Source organism: Carassius gibelio, chromosome A20, assembly GCF_023724105.1.
Source record: "Carassius gibelio isolate Cgi1373 ecotype wild population from Czech Republic chromosome A20, carGib1.2-hapl.c, whole genome shotgun sequence".
In the NCBI taxonomy this organism is placed as follows: Eukaryota; Metazoa; Chordata; class Actinopteri; order Cypriniformes; family Cyprinidae; genus Carassius; species Carassius gibelio.
The window spans coordinates 15,751,478-15,768,973 of NC_068390.1; the positions used below are offsets into that span (position 1 = coordinate 15,751,478).

At 39.6% G+C, this 17,496-nt stretch overlaps 2 protein-coding genes across 6 annotated transcripts in view; both read right to left on the reverse strand.

The window, feature by feature from the left end:
- Window positions 1-348: 348 nt before the first annotated feature.
- The window catches only part of LOC127938759 (ephrin type-A receptor 7), a 79,353-nt gene continuing 62,205 nt past the window's right edge, over window positions 349-17,496 (reverse strand). For all 4 annotated transcript variants that reach the window (XM_052535608.1, XM_052535606.1, XM_052535607.1 and 1 more), the window contains exons 13-17: window positions 7,715-7,924; window positions 7,279-7,428; window positions 4,970-5,163; window positions 3,632-3,787; window positions 349-3,356 (exon numbers count right to left, since the gene is read on the reverse strand). In XM_052535608.1, coding sequence (XP_052391568.1) covers window positions 3,242-3,356; window positions 3,632-3,787; window positions 4,970-5,163; window positions 7,279-7,428; window positions 7,715-7,924 — 825 coding nt within the window. In that variant the 3' untranslated portion in view covers window positions 349-3,241. The remainder of the gene's footprint in view (window positions 3,357-3,631; window positions 3,788-4,969; window positions 5,164-7,278; window positions 7,429-7,714; window positions 7,925-17,496) is intronic.
- Window positions 8,110-16,589, reverse strand: LOC127938760 (uncharacterized). Of its 2 annotated transcripts, XM_052535610.1 has the most exons (4): window positions 16,513-16,589; window positions 13,310-14,132; window positions 13,045-13,213; window positions 8,110-9,207 (listed from the first exon to the last, which is right to left on the reverse strand). In XM_052535610.1, the coding sequence occupies exons 2-4, from the start codon at window positions 14,043-14,045 to the stop codon at window positions 9,078-9,080; spliced, it is 1,035 nt and encodes a 344-aa protein (XP_052391570.1). In that variant the 5' UTR covers window positions 14,046-14,132; window positions 16,513-16,589; the 3' UTR covers window positions 8,110-9,077. The 2 variants fall into 2 exon arrangements, with proteins under 2 accessions (XP_052391570.1, XP_052391569.1); XM_052535609.1 differs by lacking the exon at window positions 16,513-16,589 and having other exon boundaries at window positions 13,310-14,212.

A 17,496-nucleotide genomic window follows, 5' to 3' on the forward strand; every position in this document is an offset into this window, starting at 1 on the left:
TTTACTGAATTGCGAATTCAGTGTGGATATGAAATATGATCTAAAATATCACTGAAAATCCATGAATCCAAAAAGTCACTGAATCCATGTGAGGCTCTAACTCGCTTGGGACCACACGTGTGTATTGGCTACACCAACCAGAGAAATGTGTTAGAAAAAAGCAGAATTAACATTTATGGTCATTTCATGACAGATGTTGTAGTTTAAAGTATGTTAATTACATGTGTTAATAATAATGTGTAAAAAACTAAATTGAATTTGTATTCAGTTCTGAATGGCACATAACCCTGTAAATCATAGAGCCCAGGCTCATCATGGAGAAACAGAAATTGAAGGCACAGACACCGCTATAAAGATTGCATTATATTTCCAAAAATATATGTACAGTCTATTACAAAGCTTACAAAGCAAAAGAAAAAAAAAAGGTCTATGTAACAAGAAATCATCTAGGTAAATGACCATACAGTTTCTCAACTGAGGAAAATACTTTTTTTTTTTTGACCAATGAATACTCTCCATACTCTTGTCACAGAAAAATAAATAATAAATCAACAATTCCTTTGAACTGTACATTTTTTCCGACCTTAAAGAGAAAAGAAAAAAATACTCTTCTAAAATGGAAACCTATTAGCTCTCTTTGGTCCTAAATGAGAAAGTATGTACAACTGAAAGAGTGAGGGTGACGAGAATCAGCTGCATGTGAGATAGAAAAATATAGTGCATTTTCAATGAGCTCACTACAGAGTACTTAAGTGAAAAATAAAGAAATGACAATTATAAATAAAATATACAAGTTTTACAGCTAAAACATATACAAATTGTCCTCTGGTTTGCGATTACTCTGACACAATCAACAGTGCTGAACTCTTTGGAATATTCCACTTCACTTTTTGTCTAGGTGGGCTCTCTAGCGTCTTTCCAGAAGTCTATAAAACCCTGCTGCACCGTGAACTCAATCAATCCACAGCACAAACTGTCTTGACCGAAAACTCCACTATATCAAACCAGAAAAGTTAGAAACGGCACAAAGCAGAAAAATTGACAGATTTGTCATTGACCCGTACAGTGGCCTTAATGTGGGATTGATTGAATCCACGCGTTAATCTCAAAGTGGCTCAAATTGCTGTCTCTACAGGGGCCCCGGATCTGAACGGAGAGGGTAAGGGCCTGCGAGGGGCCCCCGGGAGGCCGGAGTGTGAGATCAGAGCGCGCCGGGGGGCTGATCTGAGTGGCTGCAGTTACGAAGCACGGGGTTTGTGCTGACCGAGAGCCTTTCTGCTCACATTCAATTCAAAGGCCTGGCGTGGGCTCAATGCTGAGGTTAGCGAGATGGAAGGATAGTGGAGCAGAGCTGGGCCTCTAACCAGGGTACGATATGATCCGGATGAGACGCACGCACACACACACCAGCTGGGTTCACAATGGAGACGGCATGGTAAACGATGGCTTTTTTGAAGCACCAAACGTTTGGCTAAATCCTCCAGTGATGCTGCGCTCCAACGGCTCCGCCTTCGCCACATGTTGGCACGGCTGTTGCGGTTAAAATGGCATTGGTTCCTCAAAATAATGAAAAACGTGTTGTGTGTGTTTAGAATGTGTCACATTAAGGTTTTGTAGTAAATAAAACAAAATTGCATCAGCTCAAAGCTGAATAAAATGGTAGAGTTTTGTGGCAGCCCAGCAAAACAAGTCTAAAAAGGTATACAGCACCCTTTAAAGTACTTAACACTAAAATGCGTAACATTTACTTGTCAATGAAACATTCAGTTGAGAGTGGAAGGCTGTAATGGCACTAATACTTCAGTGTAAACCTCATCTTTGAGCTCAGCACAACAACAGGGTGGAAGAAACACAGGGAAGCATCTCAGTCTGGGTGAAGAGATCCTCGTATATAAATCCACCAACTCTCTTTGATCAAATTTCACAGCACTGCTGCTGATTTCCAAGCAGTACGTGAGTAAAAGTCTATACAGCACCTCAAATTATTGCTCATATTAGTCAGTCTCTCCCCAACTCAGCTGTGATCTCACAAAGAATCTCAGTACCTAAAAATAAGAGCAATAGTTGACTTGTTTTAAGGCAGTATTACTCCTTTACACCACAACATTGTATGATTTTCAAGTCAGTCACCTGCTAGGAAACCAACTGATACTGAACAAAAATGAAACTGTTGCTTAAACAATTAAATCAAAATTGCTTTCTTTCTTTTTTTTTTTCTTTTTTTTCCCATTCTTTATGGAAACATGTATTTATGATAAATGATATCAATAATAAAAAGTACACATTCAACAACAGCACTGATAAATCCATTCATGTGGTAAATATAAACTTAGAAAGAATATTGCCACTGTAATAGTTCTTACATAAAAAAAAAAAAACTCCACCTGAAGTGGTTAGCAATTCTCTTTGTACTTATTCACATCTGAATTGTCGTGTAGGATCATAAAATATACCTAACATCTGCTCGGGCTGTTCTTAAACACAACCAATCACTCTCAGGAGCTTCACGTGACCAAGCAGTGGGATATTTCTGCTCGATATAAAAGACCAAGTCGGCCTGACTCTCTTTCTCTGCCAATGCTTCAGTCTGGAGAGAGCTTCATGTAGAAAGTGCTGGCTGGAGAAGACATACCTCTTCTGTCGGTTTTCAGCCTCTGGTTCTGTCTCTTTCTCTCCAGATGAGACGGTTTACCCTGTTGTCAGTTCCGTAACACAATCCGCGAAAACAAGCTAACACAAATCAATCGAGTAGAAGAGTAACGTCCCACACTGCCTTAGTGTGGATATTACAAACCAAAGCAAAAGAACTCCTTATGAATTGGATTTGCTTATTTTTATATTCACCCTTGATTTAAAAAAGTAATCAGTGAAATCTATAGCAACTATGAGCAAATCTGTGACGATAAACAAGGTCCATACAAAGCATAAAAATCCTCCCGAATGCTCCGTCTCAATGACATGATGAGTTCTTTAGAGCATCCTGTGGTCACTGTCCGTTTAAGATTCTCTCTCTCTCTCTTGTCTGTCTGCGTTTTCCATGTCTCTCTGTCTCTTGGTTTCCAGCACCTTCACCAAAATCCTTCGCCATTAACAAAGGAATGATTCTGTCCTGTCAGTTCTGGAAGGTTAAAAACGGAACGTTGTTTTTTTATTTATTTATTATTTTTGCTGTGTCACACATTTTGCGGTGCTGTCCTGAAGAGTTCTGATTCATCAAATCGGGGAGTGCTGCCGATGCCCATCAAACTTGAATGCCCGTCCCGTGAAGATGCAGCATCTGGGCTCTCATAGTCTGTATACTGCTCATGATCTTCTTCTGATGGCCCACCAAGGAGATTCCCAAACTCATTACATCCCTAAAGCAGAAACACAACATTCATAAATCACAGAAATGGAGCGTGAAACACCTGAGAGGTATTTCATTACCTAGGCAAAAAGAAACTGAGAAAAGGCCATATTAAACACAACACGATGAGTCTGAGTATGAGTCAAAGGGATCTGATTAAAATGCAGCACAATGTCTGTATTGTATTGTGAATGAGAGCTGAGGGCTGAAATTACTCCTAGAAAGATCATGCATTTCTATAGAGCATGGCAGTGTGCAGGAAAGATCATAGCAAAGGGCTCTTACTCGATAGTCATTCTAGCAACAGATTCGAGCGAGCTGTAGCCTGCAGCTGTGAAGCTGTCCACATATCTCTCCATCTTGATGGCTTCCAACCACTCACTGACCAATCGGAAAGACGTGAAATCTGGAGTGTTCTGATCAAGCAGTGGGCTTATGGGTCTAAGAAAAAGGAAGAAACAAATATGAATGTTATGTGGGCACAGAACCATTATTTCAAGGTACTGGTATATGATACTGTCCTCAGTTGACCTTTATTGGCAAAAGTATGCATGTAGTCTGTCTGTCTGTCTGTCTGTCTGTCTGTCTGTCTGTCTGTCTATCTATCTATCTATCTATCTATCTATCTATCTATCTTATCCTGCCCAGCTAATTTAAATTTCCTGCCATGGACAATGTATTATATTTTAGAAGAATGTAGTACAGTCCATGCCAATAATGTCAACAGTTTTTTTTAACATTTGATTACTTTTTGTATTTAATTTAATTTGTTTTAATAGTTGATACAGCTGTTATTAAATAATAATAATAATAATAATAATCTTGGTCTGCATCATTAATTTTGATCTGTTATACTGTTTGTAAATAGTGTCTAATTCAATTACATTTACAACTTAAAGCTGAAAAACTGAATTCTTTACTTAATTTAGAAATATTGAAGGCTGCATGACATTGTTATAGTTTAATTTGTGAAATTAATAAGAATTTTAAATAAAAGGGTTTCAACAGCATACTATTCTTGTAGCAGTACTGAAACTGAGAATAATGAAGTCTCACTGATATTGGTGTTGTGCAGACAAAAACACATGGTTTATTGTATTTCCTTCATATCGATTTAGTGAACTGTTGCTTTGCATTACTTGTGAAAATGGTTAGGTGGACCAAGGGCTTTCCAAAGCTTTAAAAGTCATATCTTCAATGTGAGACACAGATCCAGTTATGATTGTAAACACACTTCCTCTGTCTAAAACCACACTGGGGAATGGAGTTCCCACAAGGCTTTAAAGTCTCAAACACTCATTATGACAATTGATTTAAAGTCCTTGTTATCGAACATGAAGGCATGGAGGCTGTTTCACTTTAATGATTCCCCGGGATTTATTTTTCATCAGTAAAACCTAGCGGATAAATCAAATGCCGGACAGATGGAATTGTTCGCAAATTTACCCGTGAACCTATAAAAGGGCTCAGAGACATTGCAGGGAGGTGCAGGAGTATAAAACATAACAAGCAACTTCCATGCGTCGTAAAAGCAAAGCTGGTCTGTGAACGGCATCATTTTCCTTGAGCAGAGATGGATAACGGTGGGCAGTAAAAAAAAATACAAATAATGGGCGTCCTCACCGCGTACACGTTCCCATTGGCGTTTTTAAGGTGTTAGGATTGCGGATCATTTTGTCCAGGATGCCGACGATCTGATCGAATTTGGGTCGGTCTGCTCGGTCTTTCTGCCAGCAGTCCAGCATGAGCTGATGGAGGCCAGGAGGGCAGTCCATGGGGGCGGGAAGACGATATCCCTCCTCGATAGCCTTTATGACCTGCAAGATCAGAGTCAGAGATGGAAAATTAAAAAAGGCTTGAAAAGAAACCAATAGGTTTAGAGACAGAAATACAAAAAGCCAATGGAAAATCAAGCAGCTTAGCCATTAGCATCCAGAACGAAATGCACACAAAGCCCTGCCTGCACCTCCAGCTCTCCATTTGCTCATCCTCTAATCAGGACTCTGTAAACAGCAGCTTTGCTGGATAAATCTGTTGTGGTTTACCTCCAGCATTATAAACTACAAAAGAGGAAAAGTAGGCTAACCAGATGTGATTATTCTTGCACTGGTTATTGGAGGGAGCCAGAGTGCAATAAAAAAGGGAACTGCCAAAACTGGATGTGAATGAAGCAAGTGCACTAAAAGCCGTCTGCTCAACAGCTGCTTGTGACTGTCAAACTATCATGAGTCTATGTAATTAACTAGCTAAACCATGAACGCATTGTCACTTGGGTGTCTGTGCAGATGACTAGCTCCACATGTCGGGGTTTATGGATGTAAAGGGACCCTAAACCAATAAAAAAAAAATGCATTTTAAAATGGAAAACAATTGAAATGGTAATATTCCACAATATTACCGATTTTACTGTATTTTAATAAAAACAAATGCAGCTATAATGAGCAAAATAAACTTTCAGAAATGTGGATTCACAACTAGCAGCTAAACTGACAGAAAAGGCTTGTCCAGATCTAGGGTTTTCCCCATCGTCTACTCGTCTAGAAGGAGACTGTTTATTTTCCCCAAATCCTCATCTGCTATTCTTGTCACAAGGCTTGAGATACAGAAAGGAAAGTGTCAAAACAGAAAGAGTTGAAGAAATGTAAATATTTCCTTCTTTTTTAGCAGCCCTCAAGGAGTTTTTCGCCTCCCCCTCAAAAGGGTATAAAAACATCTGACGCTGATGCCTGACAAGTATCAAGACTCCACCGATGCAAATGTTCCTTTGCAAAAAATAACATTAAAGGCTGATACAAGTTAGACACTACCATGGAGAGCTAATGTTCACTAGTGAGTAGAGAATTATAAGTCATCATTAGTCTCACTGATAAAGGTTGTTTAACTTCTCTGAGGATGTTCAAGCTTGTGTAATTTTGACAAAGAATCTGCCTAACAGTGCAGCATATACAAGACAAGTGCCTACATACAGCGGCAGATTAACAACACTGCCGTGACCATATCTGAATTTCAATCCGCTTCAACTTGAAAACCATGCACGCATGTGATCAGAATGATGAAAGGCACTTTGCAGTCCCAATTTCTTTGAGACAAAAGCTCAGCCCGTCAGAAAAGCTGGGCTCGGCAGATCGTTTAGAAGGTTTTGCATGGCTAAGCAGATATCTTTAAATTGATTGAACTCCGCTAATGATGAATTTGGCTCGCATTATCATTTCTCATTATAAAGGTTGAAAGTGTAGCAGAATACAAAAAGGAAATCCACAAGCAAAACACTCCATTCCTTTCCGCAGATCCATTAAACCTTTTTATCCTCAAAATGTGTCATTAAAACAAGGTCACTCTTGACACCTGTGTTGATATCCAGTTGAAAATTCAAAGTGTCAGATGTGCGTAACTGTCCTAATACTTGAATACCTACAAATTCTGTTCACAGAGTAAAAACAGGCCTTTTGGCGCAAGCTGTGGTTTTACAAGACTATAAAGTAAGCTGAACGAATGAGAGACTAAAAGTGCCTTGATGAAGTTGAAAGGACGTGGAAAGCATTTTAGTTTCCGACTTTTTAATTTAACCCACATGAGAAACGTTTGAAACTGATCAAATATGGATGATGGCTGGTTGAAAAAAAAAAATGAAAAAAACATGATTTCATGTAGAAGGAATTTAAAACAAGATGATCACAGAACCAACATATGCCTTGATGCATTAGAGCAGTGATGACTGATATTGTAATGATGATTGGTTTACTGCTGATTTATTGAACTGATATAAGCATGATTTAAAAATAAATATATTAAATAAAAAAACTAATACATGGAATTAATACATATCTATTGTATTTTTTTATATATAATTTTATATGGATTTTCTTATGTTCTTATGTTTCTTATTTTATTCAGAAACCATTTGATTTGAATGTACAAAAAGAGAAACTTACATCTTGATTGGACATGTCCCAGTAAGGTCGTTCTCCGTAGGACATGACCTCCCACATGACAATCCCGTAGCTCCATACATCACTAGCTGATGTGAATTTACGATACTGGATGGCTTCCATTGCTGTCCACCGAACTGGGATCTTTCCACCCTGTGGAGTAAAATTCACAATCACTACACTCTCCGTCAACTAGAGAATTCCTTCAAATTCCTGGTGTGTGTAAACATACTTGGTAACAAAGCTCTTTCTGACTTCTGACTTCTGAGAAGAGTTAGAGAGCACTGTATTGATGTTCAGTAACATTCTAGCATCCCAATGCAGCACAGACAGTATCTATATTTGTACTCCTATCTGATGCACGGATTGATTTGTTTATTCTGAGAGTGCCGTGGGCTTCCAAGGCAGGTACGATGAGACAGTGGCTTAATTGACTCACCGTCGTTGTGTAGACAGCTTCGGGATCGTCGTCAATCACTCTGGACAGGCCGAAGTCGGACACTTTACATACGAGATTGCTGTTGACAAGGATGTTTCGCGCCGCCAGATCGCGATGGACGTAGCCCATGTCTGAGAGGTATCTCATGCCGGCCGCGATGCCGCGCAGCATTCCCACCAGCTGAATCACAGTGAACTGCCCATCATGTTTCTGTGCAAGCACAAACAGAGAAATGTTGTCTATCCATCACCAGCGCACAACAGACACACACTCCAACCACTACGTGGTGGGGCTGAGTAACACGGCCCGAGAATGAGCAATGAAATGGTAAATCGCAGTGGGTGTAATGAACAGAACAGACAAGATATTGTATTCACTGACCAGATTGTCTACACTGTAAAAAAAAATCCCGTAAAAAAACGGTAAAATTCCGGCAGCTGGGGTGCCGGAAAAATACCGTAAAATAACAGGCACATTACATAACAGTAATTTTCCGTAATTCAAAAATACAGTTTTTTGCTGTAATTTTACATGAGATTTTCTGTATTTTCTTCACTTTTAATGTTCAATAAGATGTTTTACATGAATTTTGTGGAAACCATTAAATTATCATGAAGTTATTTTTTTAATCAAAATTATTTAACACTGCTTTAATTTAAATAATCAGACATAGGTGCAAGATAGTGTTTTAATAATTTATTGCCCTATCTGCAAGAACATACCAATACATTTTGTTCAAAACTGCAATTTACTCTTAATATTCTATATTCAAGACTGCAACAATATACAAGTATAAAGATTATTATAGCACAAGTTCAATGATTTTCCAATAATCATAACTTCAACAATATTACAATTCATTTTGTTCATGGCCAAAACAGAATAAAAATATTTAAAAAAAAATCATAAATGCAACAGCACACAGTAAAAACAATTTTGGTAAACACAACAATTTATACTAAAATTGTCCTTTAATTTAACTGAACCACCTGTGAAGAAATTATTCACCTCGACAACAGATATATGCTCTAATAGTGTAGAGATGATAGTAAAGTAACACTCTGACGCTCACAACTCAATCCTCAGACTGATCCTCAGTGCACTAATAACATCAGTCAGATGTGTATGTGTAGCTGTAGAGTTCAGGAAGCATCCGTTCTACACAGAACAGAAAGAGACGACTCCCAGACGAATGGCATCTTAACATCAGGGATCTCAACCATGTGCTGTCATATGAGTGTGTGTGTGTGTGTAGGTGTGTGTGTGTGTGTGTGTGTGTGTGTACAGACAGCAACAAATAATTCAACCACGAAAGAAAATTATCAGTATTTTAAGTCAATGGAAGATCTGACACTTAAAGTTTTTAATCCATCCATTCATAGTTTGCAATTTTGCTAATCAGTGAAAGAACCTTTGGACTGACTGCTGATTGCTTTCTTGATGTTGTCTTCTCCACTTTTGATCCCTTCTCGGGGTTCATCTTAAAAAGGCATCTGTTGAATGGAAAAAAAAATTACTTAGTAATATAACATGGACTGTAACATATGCTGTGAATATATTAAAAATAAAAGTAGAATAATAAGAACTTGCCAAGGGCCTGCTTGTGGTGGATTTTTGCTATAAAGACGTGAGAGGTTGTGTGTGAGGCAGACTGAGAGTGTTATGACTATGTAAGAGAGTGTGTTGTGTGGCGATGTGAGTGAGGATGCATTTAGGGCTTTACAATTAATCGCATGCAATTGTCAGATGCATCTGCAGATGAATCGCATTCGATTATGAACTTGATCATTCTCCATTTGAAAACAAGTGATGGATATGTACTACTAATCACAGGACCGGCTTTACTAATGAGACAGGCATTACAAATGCATGCAATTAATCATGCAGCCCTAGATGCATGTGTGACAATGTGTATGTGAGTGTGTGTGAGGATAAGTTTGAGAGAGTGTGTGAGTGTGAGGATACACGCGTGACTGTATGTGTGAGTGTGTATGTTAGGATGTTTGCATGAGGATGTGTGTGAGTGTGCGAGGGTGATGATGCATTTGTGGGAGTGTATGTGAAAATGTCTAAGTGTGTGTGTTTGTGTGAGAGAGTATGCTTGTGAGAGTGTGAGGATGCGTTTTTGAGAGTGTATGTGAAAGTGTTTGAGTGTGCGGATGCATGTGTGAGTGTGAGGATGTGTGTATGAGAATGTGTATGTGAGAGTGCGAGTGTAAGGATGCATTTGTGAGAGTGTGTATGTTCACTGACAAGCTATGCAATATCACATTCATAATCATTTAGTATATGTGAAAGTGTGTGTGTGTGTGTGTTTGACTGCATGTGAGAGTGTGCTAGTGTGATGATGTGTGTGTGTGTACTTGTGTATGTGAGTGCATGTGTGACAGAGTATGCATGTGAGAGTGCGTGTATGTGAGTGTGCGAGTGTGAGTTTGCGTTTGAGAGTGTGTGTATGTGAGTGTGAGGATGTGTGTGAGAGTGTGTGTGTGTGTATGTATCTGAAAGTGAGTGTGAGGATGCCTGTGTGAGTGTGTATATGTGAGAGTGTGTGAGTGTGAAGATGCCTGTGAGTGTGAGGATACCTGTGTGAGTGTGAGGATGCCTGTGTGAGTGTGTATATGTGAGAGTGTGAGTGTGAGGAAGTGTGTGAGAGTGTGTATGTATCTGAGAGTGAGTGTGAGGATGCGTTTGAGAGAGTGTTTGTGTGAGTGTGAAAATGTGTGTGAGAGTGTGTGTGTATCTGAGAGTGAGTGTGAGGATGCGTTTGAGAGAGTGTGTGTGTGTGTGTGAGTGTGAGGATGTGTGTGAGAGAGTGTGTGTGTATGTATCTGAGAGTGAGTGTGTGGATGCCTGTGTGAGTGTGTGTATGTGAGAGTGTGTGAGTGTGAGGATGCATTTAAGAGTGTGTGTATGTGAGTGTGAGGATGCCTGTGTGTGTGTGTGTGAGTGTGAGGATGCCTGTGTGAGTGTGTATATGTGAGAGTGTGAGTGTGAGGATGTGTGTGAGAGTGTGTATGTATCTGAGAGTGAGTGTGAGGATGCGTTTGAGAGAGTGTGTGTGTGAGTGTGAAAATGTGTGTGAGAGTGTGTGTGTATCTGAGAGTGAGTGTGAGGATGCGTTTGAGAGAGTGTGTGTGTGTGAGTGTGAGGATGTGTGTGAGAGAGTGTGTGTGTATGTATCTGAGAGTGAGTGTGAGGATGCCTGTGTGAGTGTGTGTATGTGAGAGTGTGTGAGTGTGAGGATGCGTTTGACAGAGTGTGTGTATGTGAGTGTGAGGATGTGTGTGAGAGTGTGTATGTATCTGAGAGTGAGTGTGAGGATGCGTTTGAGAGAGTGTGTGTGTGAGGATGTGTGTGAGAGAGTGTGTGTGTATGTATCTGAGAGTGAGTGTGAGGATGCCTGTGTGAGTGTGAGGATGCGTTTGACAGAGTGTGTGTATGTGAGTGTGAGGATGTGTGTGAGAGTGTGTGTGTATCTGAGAGTGAGTGTGAGGATGCCTGTGTGAGTGTGTATATGTGAGAGTGTGCGAGTGTGAGTTTGCGTTTAAGAGTGTGTGTATGTGAGTGAGGATGCCTGTGTGTGTGTGTGTGAGTGTGAGGATGCCTGTGTGAGTGTGAAGATGCCTGTGTGAGTGTGTATATGTGAGAGTGTGAGTGTGAGGATGTGTGTGAGAGTGTGTATGTATCTGAGAGTGAGTGTGAGGATGCGTTTGAGAGAGTGTGTGTGTGAGGGTGAGGATGTGTGTGAGAGAGTGTGTGTGTATGTATCTGAGAGTGAGTGTGAGGATGCCTGTGTGAGTGTGTGTATGTGAGAGTGTGTGAGTGTGAGGATGCATTTGAGAGTGTGTGTGTATCTGAGAGTGAGTGTGAGGATGCCTGTGTGAGTGTGTATATGTGAGAGTGTGTGAGTGTGAGTTTGCGTTTAAGAGTGTGTGTATGTGAGTGTGAGGATGTGTGTGTGTGTGTGTGTGTGTGTGTGTGAGGATGCCTGTGTGAGTGTGTATATGTGAGAGTGTGCGAGTGTGAGTTTGCGTTTGAGAGTGTGTGTATGTGAGTGTGAGGATGTGTGTGAGAGTGTGAGGATACCTGTGTGAGTGTGTATATGTGAGAGTGTGTGAGTGTGAAGATGCCTGTGTGAGTGTGAGGATACCTGTGTGAGTGTGTATATGTGTGAGTGTGAGGATGTGTGTGAGAGAGTGTGTGTGTGAGTGTGAGGATGTGTGTGAGAGAGTGTGTGTGTATGTATCTGAGAGTGAGTGTGAGGATGCCTGTGTGAGTGTGTATATGTGAGAGTGTGTGAGTGTGAGGATGCGTTTGACAGAGTGTGTGTATGTGAGTGTGAGGATGTGTGCGAGAGTGTGTGTGTATCTGAGAGTGAGTGTGAGGATGCCTGTGTGAGTGTGTATATGTGAGAGTGTGCGAGTGTGAGTTTGCGTTTAAGAGTGTGTATGTGAGTGTGAGGATGCCTGTGTGTGTGTGTATATGTGAGATTGTGCGAGTGTGAGTTTGCGTTTGAGAGTGTGTGTATGTGAGTCTGAGGATGTGTGTGAGAGTGTGTGTGTATGTATCTGAGAGTGAGTGTGAGGATGCCTGTGTGAGTGTGTATATGTGAGAGTGTGTGAGTGTGAGGATGCCTGTGTGAGTGTGTGTATGTGAGAGTGTGAGGATGCCTGTGTGTCTATGAGGATGCGTTTGAGAGAGTGTGTGTATGTGAGTGTGAGGATGTGTGTGAGAGTGTGTGTGTATCTGAGAGTGAGTGTGAGGATGCATTTGAGAGTGTGTGAGTGTGCCTGTGTGAGTGTGTATGTGAGAGTGTGTAAGTGTGCCTGTGTGAGTGTGTATGTGAGAGTGTGTGAGTGTGAGGATACGTTTGAGAGAGTGTGTATTTGAGTGTGAGGATGCGTGAGGATGTGTGTGAGAGTGTGTGTGTGTGAGGATGCCTGTGTGAGAGAGTGTGTGTGAGTGTGAGGATGTGTGTGAGAGAGTGTGTGTGTGTATCTGAGAGTGAGTGTGAAGATGCCTGTGTGAGTGTGTATGGGAGAGTGTGAGGATGTGTGTGACAGTGTGTATATGTGAGGGTGTGAGGATGCATGTGTGACTGTATGCGAGTGTGTGAGAATGCATGTGAGAGAATGTGTATGTGATAGTGTGTGAGTGTAAGGATGTGTGTGTGTGTGTGTGAGAGTGTGAGGATGCATATGTGACTGTGTGTGTGTGTGTGTGTATGTAAGAATGTGTGAGTCAGTGCGTGTTGAAAAAAGTGTTTTGTGTGAGTGTGTGTGTAAGGACACAAGTGTGAGTGTGATTGTATGAGTGTGTGTTTTTACCTTTGCACAAACTCTAGCGTTCCTCCTTGGTCTACTGGGTATGAAATGTTCAAACAGTAATATGAAGCAAACATCAACTTCAGAGCATCACAGAAGATGGTGATGTGGCCGTTAACGACGACTTGGTCAACAGAAAACATGAAGTTCTCTGCGGTCAAAGGTGAACTTCCTGTTGTTATGCATAAGAAAAAGAAGAGATCAGTAACACTGTGATAAACTTACTGCAAATATTAAATAGTTTTTCTTTAAAAATATTCAAACATACCACACACAATTATGCAGGGTGTACTCGGAAGTTTGGCACAGTCTACTTCAGATGGCAAGGTTGTTTGATCCACTTTATGGAACATCTGGTCCTCTCTCTCGCTGAAGTACTTGAGAAGTAGCTGAAGAAATCCAGCAGCGTTGATATCATCCAAGTTCTTGCTTGATTTTTCCATTTCCCTGAAGATGGTCTGCATCTTTGCTGTCTTGTCAGTACATCTGAAGTATGAAACAACTCTAGCACACTTACTTGCTATAGTTTTGTCTTCAAAGTCTATCGCAGTTAGCTCTTTAAAGTGAGTCATCATGCCAGATGTTTTAAACAAATATGGCCATTCGTGCAACAGATCAGAGGTTTCAACCCCATTTATGATGTCTTTTCGCTGAGTAAAGAAGGTGGCCCTCATCATATTCTCAACAATTTTGGCATCATGGAACTGTTCTTTTTTCATTTTCTTCATTTCCTGCTTTACAGATATCTGGGTGTCAGGCGTTTCATTAGCTGGTAGCTGCACTGGTTGCCAGTTTTTACACCCGTAGCTATCTAGTCTCTTCTTTCTACACAAAGTATCTTCTTCACTGTTGCCAGCTGCTTGTCTCTTTAAAGAAAGTGATGTCTTTCCTCTCCTCACATTGTCCAGTCTGTTAATCAGCTGTTTGATGACTGAATCATACCCACTTCCAACAACTTCCCCTTCAATAATATCTTTGAATGCTTCAGGATAAGCCATGGCCATCTTCCATGCAATCTCAGTGATGTGTTTTTTAACAGGTGTTGGACATACTGTTAATATTTCACTCACTACCAGTCTTACAGAAGTTATCTGTAAGGAGAAAAAAAAGCATGTAAATATATGAAATTTTAGCCAATCTACAAAAATACAAAGAAAAATATTGACAAATGTATTATACAGTATTGTTCAAAATAATAGCAGTACAATGTGACTAACCAGAATAATCAAGGTTTTTAGTATATTTTTTATTGCTACGTGGCAAACAAGTTACCAGTAGGTTCAGTAGATTGTCAGAAAACAAACAAGACCCAGCATTCATGATATGCACGCTCTTAAGGCTGTGCAATTGGGCAATTAGTTGAAAGGGGTGTGTTCAAAAAAATAGCAGTGTCTACCTTTGACTGTACAAACTCAAAACTATTTTGTACAAACATTTTTTTTTTCTGGGATTTAGCAATCCTGTGAATCACTAAACTAATATTTAGTTGTATGACCACAGTTTTTTAAAACTGCTTGACATCTGTGTGGCATGGAGTCAACCAACTTGTGGCACCTCTCAGCTGTTATTCCACTCCATGATTCTTTAACAACATTCCACAATTCATTCACATTTCTTGGTTTTGCTTCAGAAACAGCATTTTTGATATCACCCCACAAGTTCTCAATTGGATTAAGGTCTGGAGATTGGGCTGGCCACTCCATAACATTAATTTTGTTGGTTTGGAACCAAGACTTTGCCCGTTTACTAGTGTGTTTTGGGTCATTGTCTTGTTGAAACAACCATTTCAAGGGCATGTCCTCTTCAGCATAGGGCAACATGACCTCTTCAAGTATTTTAACATATGCAAACTGATCCATGATCCCTGGTATGCGATAAATAGGCCCAACACCATAGTAGGAGAAACATGCCCATATCATGATGCTTGCACCTCCATGCTTCACTGTCTTCACTGTGTACTGTGGCTTGAATTCAGAGTTTGGGGGTCGTCTCACAAACTGCCTGTGGCCCTTGGACCCAAAAAGAACAATTTTACTCTCATCAGTCCACAAAATGTTCCTCCATTTCTCTTTAGGCCAGTTGATGTGTTCTTTGGCAAATTGTAACCTCTTCTGCACATGCCTTTTTTTTTAACAGAGGGACTTTGCGGGGGATTCTTGAAAATAGATTAGCTTCACACAGACGTCTTCTAACTGTCACAGTACTTACAGGTAACTCCAGACTGTCTTTGATCATCCTGGAGGTGATCATTGGCTGAGCCTTTGCCATTCTGGTTATTCTTCTATCCATTTTGATGGTTGTCTTCCGTTTTCTTCCACGTCTCTCTGGTTTTGCTCTCCATTTTAAGGCATTGGAGATCATTTTAGCTGAACAGCCTATCATTTTTTTGCACCTCTTTATAGGTTTTCCCCTCTCTAATCAACTTTTTAATCAAAGTACGCTGTTCTTCTGAACAATGTCTTGAACGACCCATTTTCCTCAGCTTTCAAATGCATGTTCAACAAGTGTTGGCTTCATCCTTAAATAGGGGCCACCTGATTCACACCTGTTTCTTCACAAAATTGATGACCTCAGTGATTGAATGCCACACTGCTATTTTTTTGAACACACCCCTTTCAACTAATTCAACTAATTGCCCAATTGCACAGCCTTAAGAGCGTGCATATCATGAATGCTGGGTCTCATTTGTTTTCTGAGAATCTACTGAACCTACTGGTAACTTGTTTGCCACGTAGCAATAAAAAAATATACGAAAAACCTTGATTATTCTGGTTAGTCACATTGTACTGCTATTATTTTGAACAATACTGTATCTATAGTTCTGAACCCTGTCTGTGTCACCTGTGAATTCCTATCAGCGAGTCCCTATCAATAATCCCTATCAGCTTCAATAACAGTGCTTTAATATAGAAGGTTGATTAAAAGTGTCTTAAAACAGAAGCTGCTCGAAGAGGGAAAAGTGCCTAAGAACATAACATTACTAACGCTTCATATCGTCCTCGGAGGAGTTCAGTCACTTTAAGCGCTTGTTCTCATGAATCTGATTTTGAATTCAGAATTTTCATCCAATCTCGCCTAGGAAAATAAAATATTTTGAGCTTTTAGACGACGCCTACGATTATGAATCGTAACTTAACAGTTAAAGACTTAATTTTCCTCAAAGCCATCCAGTTTTCCCTCAGGGACAATATAGCTTAACAAAACCTACAACTACAAAAAGTATGTGGTAAGATTCGGATAAATTCTAGCAAAAAATAATAATAATAAAAAAATAAAATAAAAAACGACACAATACCCAACGTTATATTTGAAACTTTTGAAGATTTTAAATGACTAAGGGCACTGGTCAAAGCGCCAAAGTTTGAAACGCTGGTTTAAAGATTCAAAAGGGTAAACATTCTAAATGCTAGAACTCCGATATAGTAAAAATAACATATAATAATGACAAAAATGATAAAACATGAACTTTACCTGCTTATTTTCATCTCACATCGAAGATTGACCGTTGCGTGAAACTGAAGGTCGAGTGATTCCTTTGGCGCGCGCAGCAGCCCCACTGATGAGAATGTATCCTTGCGCTAGGGCGGGAATTCCTTCAGTTCGAATATTTAAAATATATATATATATATTTTACAATTAAATATCAGCTTATTATATTATTATATCACATTATGAAACGATACTGTGAGAATAAATGCGTAAAACACTAAACTGAGCAGAACTACTTTGACAAGCGGAAGAAGATGTGTTCAGTCAGTTGACAGAAGTATGGAAATACGATTCTTTGATCGAATTGATTCCTTTGGGAAGTAAGTTTTCAACAACTATGAGTTGTATAACTATAAGTTTCATAAACTATGAAAACACGTTAAGAAGATGACAAATCCTAGGTTAACGAGTTATTGAGACTCTGCTTAGAATAAGCTGACAAAAGAAAAACCTGTGTTGGCTTGAGACAAATAATGGAAATTCAAGGCGTAATTTGAGAGTGTGATGACATGCCTGCACTGCCTTTTGCCAGGATCCATACTTTTGCAATCAATTTGGAAACATCTCACACCACAGACGTATATTTACATTTCAACAGGGACAGTTTGGTTCCTTTGTGTTAAAAACGCGACAATCCAGCGTTGCAATGTCCTTTTTTTTTATTTATTTTTTTATAAAGATTAAATAAAAAATAGACCTTCGGCTACATATAAATGTGCTGATCTGTTTATTTATAAAGAAATGTCTTCATTAAGACATGCTTTATTACAGTAAATAGTACTAAATACAGTACCTCCTGATAAGCTCAGTGAACCTTTGTACAGCTGTTATATATATTTTCTAATAAATATGAAATTATATTATTAATGTCACACACACAAATACAAATATATATAGCACACTGATTTTGGTGTGTTATGTGGAAAAAATCATCAAAAAATATTTTTGGGCCATTATGCACATTTA

What these genes read in the sequence shown, in the direction of transcription:
- LOC127938760 (XM_052535610.1), bottom strand. Translation starts at nt 14,045, where the DNA reads ATGGCCATGGCTTATCCTGAAGCATTCAAAGATATTATTGAAGGGGAA. An exon ending in ACCCTGCATAATTGTGTGTG is followed by an intron (nt 13,214 to 13,309) that starts GTATGTTTGAAT and finishes GCATAACAACAG; the next exon opens with GAAGTTCACCTTTGACCGCA. An exon ending in ACGCTAGAGTTTGTGCAAAG is followed by an intron (nt 9,208 to 13,044) that starts GTAAAAACACAC and finishes TCCATTCAACAG; the next exon opens with ATGCCTTTTTAAGATGAACC.